The 14,712-nt window shown below is 38.3% G+C and overlaps 1 protein-coding gene across 11 annotated transcripts in view; it reads right to left on the bottom strand.

Moving 5' to 3' along the window:
- The window catches only part of RBMS3 (RNA binding motif single stranded interacting protein 3), a 740,514-nt gene that overhangs the window by 565,435 nt on the left and 160,367 nt on the right, over nt 1-14,712 (bottom strand). For 8 of the 11 annotated variants that reach the window (XM_046002641.1, XM_046002647.1, XM_046002649.1 and 5 more), the window contains one exon: nt 13,520-13,692. In XM_046002641.1, the coding sequence (XP_045858597.1) occupies nt 13,520-13,692 (173 nt within the window). The remainder of the gene's footprint in view (nt 1-13,519; nt 13,693-14,712) is intronic. The other 3 variants (XM_046002645.1, XM_046002646.1, XM_046002652.1) reach the window with 1 other exon arrangement.

The following is a 14,712-nucleotide window of genomic DNA, read 5'->3' as shown; positions in this document are numbered from 1 at the left end:
GGATGTTTGATATACAAAATTTCAGTACAGAGCTAGAAATCGATGGAACAAAATGACCACCAGCTTCATAAAGATTGCCTACATTGGGAGCAAGTTAAGTTCGGTTTATATTGGGTAAAGTTCTCACATGCATAGTACTCACTGGGAGCTTATTCCATACCAGGCTCTATTTTAACGCTTTCTGAGTATTAGCTCATTCGGTTTTCTTAGTTACCCTAAAAGGGAGGTTACGATTGTTACATCCATTTTACAGAAAAAGAAACGGAGGAACAGAGGAATAGTGTAACTTGTCCAAAGACACATACCTAATAAATGACAGGTTCAAGGGACACCCTGGTGGCTCAGTTGGTTAAGCATCTGTCTTTGCCTCAGGTCATGATCCCAGCGTCTTGGGATTGAGCCCCACATGGGGCTCCTTGCTCAGTGGGGAGCAGCTTCTCTCCCTACCTGCAGCTTCCTCCTGCTTCTGCTCTCTCTCTCTCAAATAAATAAATAAGATCTTTTTTAAAAAAAATGACAGATTTGAGAGTTGAATCCTGAGTAGTCCTCATGACATAAAAGGAACAAGGCTACTTATAAAGAGAAACAAAATAACAGGTTTGCTATATTTTCTGAGAAAGAATTCAATCTATAACAAGTTTGACATGAAAAAATATTTATGAAAAGAATGTTTCAGTAATTGATATTATTGAAGCATCTGTCTCCCTGATTCAAAATTTAGTGTAGCTATTTAAATAAATAGAGGTTGCTGGTAAACAAAAAGGAACATCTAAAATTCATTTAATGGAAGCACTGAGGAAATACTTTTTAAATATATACTTTATAAGAAGATTTAGTTGATAAGAACTGATTTAACCTAAACCAAATTCAACTTGTTGACTCACAATAAAGTCTAAGTGATATCAGAATGCCATTAATATAAACACATTGATTGAGACATGTTACGTCATACATGTTTAAAATAACTTTATTATATTCAAGAGCTAAAATGCTTGGCATCAATTTGATTTGAAAACTTCCATTTTATTTTTTTTAAAGCATATCATTAGGCCATATTTATGCACTAAACCTGTAAGTGTTTTAAAATTTGTTTTGCAATTGTTTTCCTCTTTTAGATAGAGCCTAAATGGTGTATATTTATCCTGATGTTGTGAATTTGTATAGGATAAATGCATCATTAAACAACAAATAGCAATGATAATACAAAATATTATAAGATAATACGAGGACTCACTGCTACATAGAGACAAATAAGATAGGAATAATATAAAAACTAAAATATGTGTTTTGTTTGAATATATACTCCTTAAAATTATGGGTGAGCTCCACTTAATTTAGTCCTTATACAAATTCAGTCTCCTTATACATGTAAATGTGAATGACAATAAGGATTTTTCCCCATTGTATAAGTGAATAATTGTAAATAGCATTTATTAGGGGTTCAATATGTATCAGTCACTCATAGGCTCAGATGGGCTAAGTGACTTCATCACACTTTCACAACCAGTAAGAGATTAACTAGAATCCACAAATGACTCAAAATTCTGTTACTCCCATGGTACAATGCTGTCTCCTTTCCTTCTTAAGTAAGGTGATTTCAAATTGTGAATTCCATAGCATATGATTATATTTTTAAAAAGCCTTGGGATGGTGAAAATATTTTACATCTTGATTGTTGTGGTTAGTACATAGGTACATGTATTTGTTAAAACTCATCAAATCCTACACTTAAAAGTAATGTATTTTGTGTTACTTCTCAAAAATGTTCATTGAAAAACTAAAACAATTTTAGGGGCGTGTTTATTGTGTAAGATATTCACTCATCAAGAAACACCACAGTGTTAGAGATATGATGACTGTAACAGATAAAAAGTAGAACTAAAAGGTTTTTTCTAATTTCTTTCTAAAAATAAATTGTAACGATTACTTGTTTGCCATCATATGGTTAAATTATGATTTTAAATTACATATATAGATCATACTCTTGCCAATTTTCAGATAGCAAGCTGTCGTTTTTAAAATGTGACAAATACACAGATATACTTTGTGTCTTTTTTTTTTAAAGATTTTATTTTTTTTATTTATTTGACAGAGATTGCAAGTAGGCAGAGAGGCAGGCAGAGAGAGAGAGGAGAAAACAGGCTCCCTGCCGAGCAGAGAGCCTGATGCGGGGCTCGATCCCAGGACCCTGGGATCACAACCTGAGCCGAAGGCAGAGGCTTTAACCCACTGAGCCACCCAGGCGCCCCTACTTTGTGTCTTTTTTCAAGAGTCTCCAATTTTGTGTCCCCAAAAGTCATTGGTTGCAAGGAGAAACCTGAAGAAAGACTCCAAAGCTTAAAAAAAAAAAAAAAAAAAATTTCCAGAGGAACTTGGGTGGCTCAGCTGTTAAAGCACCTACCTTCGGCTCAGGTCATGATCCCCAGGGTCCTGGGATTGAGCCCCACATCCGGCTTCCTGCTCAGTGGGGAGTCTGCTTCTCCCTCTCCTGCTCCCCCTGCTTGTGTTCCCTCTCTCACTGTCTCTCTCTCTCTCTGTCAAATAAATAAAAATTAAAAAAAAAAATTTCCGCATTCAGTGAGCCCAGATTACTTTGCATTAGGTATGCAATTAGCAGTTAGTGGCACACTGTGATCTGTTTGACAGCTGAAACCTGGTGGCTGAGGCAGGAATAAATGGTTATTTCCTGCCTCAGCAGCACCACTGAGTGAGTAAGCAAAGTATTGATCCTTATTTGGTTCCTGAAATGCATGGGACTCAAGCTATCCCAAGTCATCCCTCCAAAACTCTCTTTGGGATCCAGACAATAAAAGAGCTTGTAATTCGAAACCTTTCTTCTTTCACTCTGGTGGACCAATCTGGTATGCAGGGTCTGAGGGAAGCCCTGCTTCCTATGTCTCCCACCATGAACTTAATGTTGACCCTGGAACAAGTTTCATGATGTAAATCCAATGTAGTCATTTTTACATTACTGATGGATTCAGGATTTCGTCTGTTACTAAATATTTATCATTTCCACTTAAATACTTGGAACTGTGCTAGGACTCGGGGTACAAAAATGAGCAAGATGAATGTGCTGTCCTCAAAAGCTTGTAGTTAAGGAAAATGAGAAGGAGGAGAGAGAAAGAGAGTTAGAGACAGAGAGACAGAGAGAATAAACCAGAAGATCAGTGAAAGACAGTGTTAGGAAAGATAGGCTATTTAAGTATGGTTTGGGCACAAAAGGGAGACAGGCATTTTTACTTGGAAGGATTGTCAGATAATGACCCTGCAGAAAGGCCCACCAAACAGACTTCAGCTTTCACTCCCCCACAAAGACCACCCTGGTCAAGCTTGTCAATGACCTTGATATTGCCAAACCCACTGTCACTTGTCTGTTGATACATTTTTTAACTTCTCAATAGTATGTCATCGAGATCCTTGATCATTCTGCCTTCTTGAGATACTTTCTTCCCCCCACACTCACCTGCTTTCCTAGTTTTCCTCAGTCTCATTGCTTGTTCCTTTATAAACTCTTTTGTTGGTTTCTATCCTTCTCAGAATCTCAGAACGTTGAGTTGTGAGACCACTTCTCTTGCTGTGTACATACCCTGTGTATGAATCATGTTTAAGTGAGGAGCTATTAAACCGAACTCCTTAATTTAAACCCTTGACTTGCCAACTACCAGCTGTGTAACACTGGGAAACTCACTAAATTCTTTGTGTCATTGGTTTTTCACCTATAAAACGGGGGTTGCCCATGAAGTATAACTGGGTTAACACGTGTAATATGAAGTATTTACATGTAACTTACTTAGAATAATGTTCAACACATATTAGGCACTATATTGTTGACATTGGTATCTGTTTTAATGCCACTTATAATGCTTTTGACTACCAGTCTATATTTTTTTACTCTAACCTCTGCTTTGGAAACTAGTCATATATCAAACTGCCAACTGGTATCTCATTTTTGATGTCTAATAGATCTCAAAAATAACAAGACTGAAGAGAACTTTTGATATCTATCCACCCAAAATTGTTCTTCCCACAATCCTCCCCACTTGATGAAATGACTTTATACTTAATTTAGATGCTAAAGACAAAAATTGAGGAATTCCTAGGAATTATTCCTAATTTCTCTTTCCTCAACCATCCTGCCATATTAGTAACTTCTATCATCAGTAACTTCCATCAAAAACATCTCCAAAATATTTCCCAAATCCATCACATCTTATCTCCTCCACCACCATGATCTTACTCCAAGCCATCACCGTCTCCTGCTTGGACCTCCACAATGACCTCCTTGATCATTTGCTCTCCTCTTCCCTCATGTGTCCCTAAAATCCATTCTTTATAGACTAACCAGAATAACTTTTCTAAATAATTAATAGATTAGCATAAAATGCCACCTCTCTACTCTGGCTCATAAAACCTTACTGATTTGGCCTGTTGCACTTTTTATTTTTGCTTCATCTCTTACTACCCCTACCTCCCCTTACTCATTGTTTTGCTATTCTGACCTTTATGTTCCTTGAATACACCAAGCTCATTTCCACCTTTGGACATTGGTACAAGCTTATATCTGCATGTGATGCCCTTCCTTCTGAATATCACATGCTTGTCTCCTTCTTGAAATTGAGCACTCATCTCGAAGAGGTCACCCAGTCTATAATAACTTGCCAGTAATTACTTAGAACCCCCTTTTCATGGTATTTCAACCTTCTTTTCATGGCACATTCTGGTGTTTTCTCTAACTATTTATTTGTTGATATATTATGTCTCTCCATGAGAATGTGATCTCTATGCCAAGACTTAACCAATCCTTAAGGTATCTGCAGTGCTTGGCACATAGATGACATTCAATAAATACCTTTGAATAAATGAGTAAATAAACAATGGCAGTAGTAAAGCACAAGAGGTGTTGGATATCATAAATACCAAGCAATTGGAATCTATGTACTTTGGCAACTACTTCTTGGTTAGGGAAAGGAATGACTCTAAGGTTTTTTTTTTCTGTTGTTGTTTTTTGTTTTTTTTTTATTTAATCTGGATGACTGGGTGGATGGATGGTGCCATTCACAGAGAAAGAGAACACAGAAGAAGGAACAATTTGGGCAAAACAATTGCCCAAAAAAGGGCAATGAGTTTGATAACTTTTGGGTTACAAATTTGGAACCTGTCAGGAATAATGAGATAGGATCTAGGACTAAGAGAAGACTCCATGAGCTGGAGATGCAGATTTAATAATCATCAGAGTAGCTGAGGTTATTAAGTAGGCTTTGTGAAGCAGGAAGAGAGGAGGTCCAAACTCTGGAAAACAGCAAAATATTCAAGAGGAAGACCGATGAATAGAAGTTGGAAAGAAGAATCTCCAAAAGGTAAGAGGAAACCCAAGAAAGAATAGTATGAGAGCCCAGTAAGAATATTTCAGGAATAAATGAGAGGTAAGCAGGGTTAAGTAACACAGAGATCAAATAAGATAAGGACTAAAAAAGTCAGCCATATTTGACAATTAGAATATTACTGGGCAAACTGAAAACCAAGATACCATCTGAGCCTGCGAAGAGTCCTGCCCTTGAACCTCAAGTCCCTCATAATTTCAGGAACTCAGCAAGATACTTGCCTGGAATTCTGCTTCTGCCGGAGCTCCAGGCCATTAGCTGGCACATCCACAGAGTTAATCACATCCTTCCCCATCCCCAGCTTTTTTGTGTGACTACCAACACAGTAACCTATGTTAACTTGTGCTCTCAACAGTTTCATTTTTATTTTTCCCTTCTCTGTTTTTAGGAAGAAGTATTAGATATCAGCAATTTAAGTAAATAGATTTTGGAAAAATCATCAACATTCAACAGAATCTTCTTTGTCCAAAGTAAAAAAAAAACAAAACAACAACAACAAAAAAACAAAACAATAACGAAAGAATGCTGCATGAATCAGTAGGACAATAATTTCCAGGATGCCCCCCAAACGTTGGAGGATTATTTTTTTTATGATTCACTAGATATGTTCACTAGACTATAGTCAGCAAGAAAAATGTAAATATATAGAAGCTTGTTATTACATGAGTCAAAACAGGAGGACTTCCTTGCTCAATCATTAATTAAATGCAAATGTTTTAAAAAATGGAATGTTAAGGAAATGTTTGACTTAATGAAAATTGTGTGAAGAAGGAAAGCGAGATCCTTCCAAGGACATTGTTTAAAGTGCTTTTAGAGCCCTGTTTCAGGGCTTGATTTTCCACGCATACATCTAAAAATCCCATTTTTTAACTGGAAAATCCAATTCATCCCAAAATTATCTTAATAAAATTTATTTTTAAGTCCTCTGGTTAACTGAAAACAAATTGGTAGCTCCTAAGAAGTTTCTAGATTCTCTGCAAGCCAGAGTAAGGAAGTTAAAACACTTAACTAAAATATATTTTTCTATTAGCATGAGCATGATTCACTCCAGGGGTTCCCAAACTTTGTTACATATTAGAATTACCTGAGCTGACTTGTAAAAGTCTTAATATCTAAGCTGACCCCACATGTGTTAAATCAGAATTCCTGGGGGTGAGATCCAGATACTAATATATTTTTTTAATTTTCTCAAGGGATTTTCATGGGCATCCAAGGATGTGAGAACTCGCATGACTTATGCCATCCTCATTCTCATTAAATGAATATTTTAGTGGTTACAAATAAGAGCTCTGAAGTCAGAGCTAGGTTTGAATGCTGGTGTCTGTGTAAGTTTGGGCAACAAGGCCCCTAACCTTTCTAAGCCGCTAAGTTCATTCAACTATTAAACTCAGCAATCATTGTTCTCACTTCATAAGGCTATTTTTTAAATTATTTATTTATTTATTTGAGAGAGAAAGAGAGTGTATGCATGGGTGCACGCAAGCCCATGAGTGTGAGGTGGGGGGAGGGAGAAGGAGAAAATCTCAAGCAAGTGCCAGGGCAGACATGGGGTTCAGTCTCGTGACCCACGAGATCATGACCTGAGCCAAAACCAAGAGTCAGATGCTTAACCAACTGAGCCACCCCCATGTTCCCATAAGGCCATTTTGAGCATTAAATGAGGTAATATAAAAACATAGAATACATGTTATGTAATCCACAATAAACGTGACTTATATATATATAAACATAACGATTCGTTATTAATGATAATTATCAACTAATTACAAACCAAATACTGTGTCTGGTTTATAATCCAAAGTTAGCAAATATAATTATGCACACATTGGAATTAATACACATAATCAAGTGTCAGGTGTATGCTGACTCAATGAATTCAGACATCTAGTTTGGACCATAAAGGCACTCTCTCATTTAAATTGCACAAAGGAGTGTTCAAAGGTCTTCTGATTCACTTCCTATTCACACCTGTCTCCATACAGATTTATGATACTTCAAAAGCAGCCCTGTAATTTGAGTCCAACTTTCAGGAGCAAGCTACTAATAAATTTCCTTGGGTCTTATTAGAGGGAATTTTTAAATCTACATTGACACAGTAGAAAAGAACTTAAAAAAAAAATTTCCAGTCACATTTCTTCTTATTTACTCCGTTACTCTGGAGTGCATGATGACTTGTTTTCCTTTAGTTGTATCTGAACAGTTTGACAGATTACTGTGACAAGGTTACTTTTAAATTGATAAAAGGTTTGATTGTGTCGGTGCATTTGTCAAAACTGTCTGACACCATGTATAATGGACTCTGCACTCGGAGCGCGGATGACTCTTGAGTCTGTTCTAACTATTCAGCGTTCCGCACACACCTTCAGGAGACATCCAACAGGGTTGGGTGAAAATCGGGGAGACTAGCTTGGGCAGACCCTCAGCTCGGGAGCTCAAAGACCCCTACTTTGTTCTGGCTTTTCATTCGGGGCATTTCTCCTCTGTTGTTAAAGGCTGAAGTGACATTTACAGCGTCATTTTAAAGGGAGCAAAGCTAGGGTGTCATAGCTTAGCAGAGAGAACGTTTACAGAGAGAAATGGAGGGCAGGATAGCAGACTTCCTGTCTTCCGGTGATGCTTGGAAGTATGTGTGCACCTAGCCAGAGCTTCCCTCCTTCCCCTTCATTCTGCTTCAGATGGCCTTAGCGGTAACCACACGCTCATTTTCTGACAGAAGAACAAGTCAGTCTGTACCTGTACAGAGTTGTCATCAATGCCAGATTCGTTAATCATGTGGAGCTGGGGCAATTAACGACCAGAGCTTTCCAGAGCAATGCATTAGTTAAAATTAGTTGAAAGTCTTGAGGTTGGTTAGATAAAAGAGACTGTAGATGTAGAAAATATAAATATGTCATGATTTTCGTTTTCCATTTTAAATTCTATTATGTTAAATAGGTGGGGTTTTTCTAAGAGCAATTTCAATGTGTTTTAAGGGCATGTTTATAATCATATCAGAGAAGTGACCAAATTTTTTTTGAGAGAGGAAATACAGTTTTGTATGTAAAAAATGATTACACCACCCAAATTTTATTTGGGCCATAAGTTGCAATGCACCACCCCTCCTCAAGTCAAATCTATCTTTCCTCACTTCTCTCTCCTCCTCTTGAGATAAGCTGAAGAGTATATAATCCAAGCATTCCACCCATGATCTCCAACAGATAACTCATCCCACAAATAGAACTGTATAATTAATAGTTTTTAATTTTCTTTACATTTGCTTTGAGTGCTCTTAATATTGCAGTCCTTAAATGTTTAATAATATATTGATGAGTAGGTTAAAAAAAAAAAGAGAGAGAGAGATTAATTAAAAATCACCAATTTGGGTCTTCCATACTACTTCACAGTTTCATTCCAGTTCATTAGATTAATTGTCTCTCAAGTCTTTGTTTTTCAATGGAAAAATAAATGCATATATAAAAAAAGATATCTTTCACCACACATAACTATTGTACCACCACAATTATTAATCCTCACACCTTCTTCTCTGACTAAATTATTCTTCTTCCTGCTTGCTTTTCAGGGTATTCCTTCCCTGATTCCTACCCTGATTGTCCCCTGATCTCACAGGATGCCTTTTTTCCACTCTGCAGTTGGAATTTTTGGAAACAAAAATCTGACTAGTTCACCTTCCTGTTTATGACAAGCCAATGTTTTCCTCTATTGCTCTTAATATAAAACACATTTCCCAACATGATCCACAAAGAAATCGCCTTATCCCATATTTCCAGCTCATTTTGCCCCATAGTCTATCTCTCCATCTCTGCTATGACCACACTGGCTTTCTTCCAGCCCCTTGTTCTTGCCATGCTCCTTCCAGCCCTTGGTTCTACACACATGAGACTCTTTCTGCCTGGAATGCTCTTACCTTCCTTCTCCATTTAGTAAAACCTATTCTTTCTTTTGATCTTACCTTGTCACTTTCTAAGAGATTCCTTTGCTCATTGTCCTAACTAGGACAGATCCCATGTGATAAACACTCTTGGTTCCAAGCTCGTCTTTTATTTTATTTTTTTTAATTTACGGCTGTATTGTTTTTGTTTTTGTTCTGTTTTGTTTAGAGAGGGGGAAGGGCCGAAGGAGAGGAAGACAGGGAGGGAGAGAAGCAGACTCCCCGCTGAGCATGGAACTCAATGCAGGGCTCTACCCCAAAAACCTGAGATCATGACCTGAGCCAAAATCAAGAGTCAGATGTTTAACTTAATGAGCCAGCCAGTCACCACTAGTTGCAATTTTATATCGAATTATAAGATTACTTCATTGATGTCTATTTTTCCTAGTAAAATATAAGCTCTGTTAAAGCAAGGACTTTGCCTAAATTTACTCACCAATGAATCGTCAGCACTGTATCTGGCATGCAGCAAAGATGTTCTGTAAATATTTCTTGATTGATAACAGAATAAAGTTCTTTGAGCTTTCTCAAGATAAATACTATTACAAAGTATTTAACCAAAGTATCTCCTATAAGACACCCAATGTGATGTACCCATTCAAAAACTTAACTAGAGAGATTTCCCGTAGAGTGAAATCATTTTTTAGTCTTGTCTTCTTTTCTTTGATTTTACTTGTGATCTGAACATAGAAGCTTTTTTTTTTTTTAAGATTTTATTTATTTATTTGGCAGAGAGAGATCACAAGTAGGCAGAGAGGCAGGCAAAGGGAGAGGAGGAAGCAGGCTTCCTGCTGAGCACAGAGACCAATTTGGGGCTCGATCCTGGGACCCTGAGACTATGACCTGAGCTGAAGGCAGTGGCTTAACCCACAGAGCCACCCAGGCACCCCTGAACATAGAAGCTTTGATGATGAATGTGAATGGAATCCCTTAATAAGAATCTGCTCTCAGATTATACATTGAGAAGTAATATAATTTATTTATTTTAATATCATTTTCTTGTTGTTCATTAGTATTAATGTGGATTACTGCACTCTAATACCAGATAATTTGATATATCTATGCTTATTTTTGGTACATCTCTGTTTTTTTCTATTAATTTATTACTATGGATATTAGCAAATACTGCATTTCCTATAATATAAGGAAATATTGACTCTAAAATACTTATAATTTCATTGAAATAAACATGAAAAATCAATCGTGGTGGCAAGGTCATTTAAATCTACAAATATTATGTTTGTAGGTAAGATTATTCTACAGTGTTGGATGAGTAATAGGAACATAAAATTATCTGAATCTTTAGAAAACTACTAATGTAAAATACTAAGGACCAATGCAAGAGACCGACTGTACAAGAGAGGAACGTGATTTTATAAGTGACGTGCACCTGTCTCTTACCACAACATGCCTCCGTCTCTTACCACAGGCATCCCCATACATCAGGTCTTACCAGTATAGCTGAACCAACTCAGGCTTGGCCCTGCCAACACTGGCAAAGGGGGTTGGAGAAAGATAAAAAAGCATCCAAGAGCAGCTTTCACCATGAAATAATGAAGGCCTCAATGAAATATTAGATCTTTGGGGTAAAAGAAGCTTAAAGGATTATCGAGTTTAAAACCATTATTTCATACTTGGGGGAAACCAAAGTTAGGGTGAAAACAAGTCATTGGTCTAAGGCCACACACCCAGTTGACGGCAGAGCCAGGACCCCAAACAGATCTCTTAAGACACAGCTATCCCCACTGCATTATGTGGCTTGATCACATCAGTTCTCCAAAATTCTCTAGGAAACATAATCTGAGCAATAAACCCCAGATCTAGACCACTTCAGTAACTGGAGAACCCACAAACATCTTTATAATAACAATACCATGGGACCGATCTTATTAGCCAGCAAAAACTAATATGAACAAATAACCAGTACCCTCTGCGCTCTCAGCATTCTCTAAATTTCTCAGATGCGCATAAGGAACATTAACAGAACGTCTTTCTTCAAAATAACGTCTCTGTGTCACTAAATCTCTTTCGTGAGTTAAAAACACCAATACAGGTTTTTAGGTGACAGTTTCCATCTGTACACTTCTGGCAATATTCTATCAAAAGTGGACATGGACACAGAAATCTAGAGTATAATGCTACATCAGTGGTGTGCTCAGAAACCAGTTCTCCAAAAACATAAGATAAAATATAAAATGCCCTTATTTCTAGAGCTTGCTGGTTCCTGTGATAGAAATACTCCCACCATGGCTGATTTCAAGCAGCTGGATTTGGAACACACCACACAGGGAATTCCTTAGTATTGAACAATTGATCCTAATGTACCAGTCAAAGGCAGCTCTGAGCACAATTGGTAGTACAAGGACACTTAGAAATAATCAAAGTCAACACACTCTTATAGAAGAGGAAACTGAGGCTCAAAGAGAGTAAATTAAATGATTTGCCTCAAATTCACACAGTGGCTGAGTGGGTTTTAAAACACAGGATTCTACCTCAACTACTTCCATAAACTAACTTCGTAAGTGTTATGTGTTAGAAATAGTCAGTGGTCTCCATATTATTGAAGAGAGAAGTATTCCTTCTCAAAAACCAGCAGCAACGATACGAGGCACCCTGTTAGAAATGCATATCCTTGGTCTCCACCCCAGGCCTGGTGACTCAGTATCTATTGGGCCCAGAAATCTGTGCTTCAACAAGCTCTCTGAGTGGTATCTTCCTTAAGCCCATCAATATTTTTTATAAATGAGATTCCAGTACAAGTTAGAGATCATAGCTACCCTTTTTTTCCTATCAGCATCCGTGAATAGATCCTTTTTCGGAAACTTTTAAGATAAAGTCCACAAACTTTCACATTTTCAAAAGTCCTTACTTTTCAAAATAGTTTAGGTTTTTCTAACAACCACAGGAAAAAGTTGAGTTATTTATCTTCAAGTCCAACTCCAACCTTTCACAGACCAAAACCTAACATATATTTATATGTCTTAGCCCTGGCTCATTCCTTTTGTTTAAATAACTACTTTTAAGTAAATATTTATTTTTCCAAGTTTTGCCTCACCTCCTTCACAAATCAAGGTGGGCAGTGGCAACATCACCCCTCCTCTGCCCACCGTAATCCACATTGATTACTTTGTCAATTGATTACAGAGTTAGGTATTTGTGTTTCAGTTTTTCAGGCACTTCCTGGTGTTTTGGTATTTGTTCCCAATCTTAAAATCCAGAACAAAGACAAATAAATACCGTCCACTTTGTTTTCCTCTTTCAGTATTTTAGAGGTTGGAAAATTTACAAAATAAATATCCTCTCAACCTTCTTGTGAAAGCATTGCAAAAGAGAAGGAGAAAAATTGAGTAATAGTTTCCCCAAATTTAAAAATACCCAGCTAAGGCATATTCAAGTGACAAATAGCAACACTGATATTACTTTAAAAATAATCAGATAGCAATCTAAAAATACAGGTCCATGAGTCTTAATTCTTTATCCATTATTAATTTCATTCTCGGGGTGAACCTAAATATGTTTATTCTATTTGCACAGAAATAAGAGTGTTAATAACCTAAGTGTTGGTAGATAAGAGATTAACAAAAACATTTCCGAAGGGCGTTTAATCACTACCACATTCCCCAGCAAATCCAAAACAATTTGCCGAGTATGGTCCTTGGCCTTGGTGGAAAAGAGCTTCACTGGAGGTGGAAGGAGATGTTTTCAAGGAAAGCGGAGTATTAGTTTTATGATTCTCCAATTACCTTGTCTGAACTTATATTTACCAAGAACAGGCCAGAAAAACTCTGCAACATGGGAGGTCATCATCCTGAAATCTACCACTTCAAAATTTTTGAGAGTCCCTTCGCTAACACTTCTCCAAAAAAGCAGCTACCTTTACGAGATTCACCACTGTTTCCGCCAGCCACGTCAGGTCTGAAGGACCAACTAATATTTGCGGACGGTCTTTTGGGTCAATACCTACCTATCTGCCCCGCTGCCCCAGGTTTGCCTGCTCAGAACCTCCCCTCCTCCAACAAAAAGTATGCAAATCCCGAGCTCCTTGAGCTCGACTTAGAACTCAAATTTAAGTCTCATTTAGCAGAGTCTCCCTCACTGAGGCACCAATACAAGGGAATACAGAGCGCAAACCCAAGTCCTGCATGGCTGGAGCATACAGGAGATGGCGTGGGGTGGGACACGGCGCGGGGAACCGAGGGGCACTTACGGTTGGCACAGCTTGATTAGGTCCTGGTCAGTGGTGCCTGGTGGAAGGCCTCGAATGTACAGGTTGGTTTTACTCAACTGTTCCCCGCTGCTGTTGCTGCTGCTGTTGTTGCTGCTGCTGTTTGTGCTGGGGCTGGGAGGAGCCATGGGGTGGGGAGCTGGTGCATAGGACTGCTGGAAACAGAAAAGGCTGTTACTGGAAAAACAGAGCCAGCACGGATTCACAGGCCAGCAGCACACCTTGAAAGCAAGACAAGTTTCTCGACCTCTCTGACCCACACATGCAAACACATCTTTATATCCCCGACCTATGTACTTCTGAGAACATCACTTGCTCCCCCGCTCCCACCCTGGACCTGCATTTGGATCCATGTGTTAGCCATAAATGGGACAAAAAGAAGCTCCCAGGTGCTCCTACCAGTGGCATATGGCTTCTGAGCTAGTCTGCTGTGATTCTCCTTAGACCTGTCAAGTAGCGTGGCACCTCCCTCCCTGTTAGAACATAGTTCCTTCACTCTTGGCACCAAAGCCCTGCTCCTAGTTCACTTCAACAGCTCACATCTTTGCTTTGTCTCTACCCCCAGTTCCCTCCTTCTCTCCAATAAAACAAAACAAAACAAAACACAGAAAGACACCCTTCCTCCTATTATTTTCTTCACCGTCATTCTCCAACAGAATTCTGATACACAGACAGAACTATAGTGAATTTATCAATGAAAGAACGGATGGATGGATCTATCTTACCTCTTTCTCCCACTCCCAAATCTGCTTCTTCATGGTGAACACCATGTTTGCAATACTGAGCCACCAACCTCTCACGACAGTCAAGATTCCCTTTAAATCTCAATCTAGGCAGCCTTGCCAACTTGGAGGGCATATTCTTTGCTGTGGGACCCTTTGTGTTCACTACATTGTACAACCTCCATTGTTCACTGCAGGATAGTAACAGCATGCTTGTCCTTTACCCACCAGATTCTAGTAGCACCCATCCTCCAGCTGTGACAACCAAAAATATCTCTGCACCCTGCCAGGTGTCCCCTGACAGGGGGAGTGGGGAATCTCCCCCAGTAGAGAACTACTATTCTAACCTGTCAAACTAGTTTATAACAAAATAAAAAGATAAAACGGATCCCCAGCAACTTAGAATATACAGTGTAAGGGTTTTAGAACTCTACATGCCAGAATTAGTAGATA

This window comes from Meles meles, chromosome 4 (genome assembly GCF_922984935.1).
Source record: "Meles meles chromosome 4, mMelMel3.1 paternal haplotype, whole genome shotgun sequence".
NCBI lineage: Eukaryota > Metazoa > Chordata > Mammalia > Carnivora > Mustelidae > Meles > Meles meles.
This window is presented reverse-complemented; position numbering and strand designations above follow the sequence as displayed.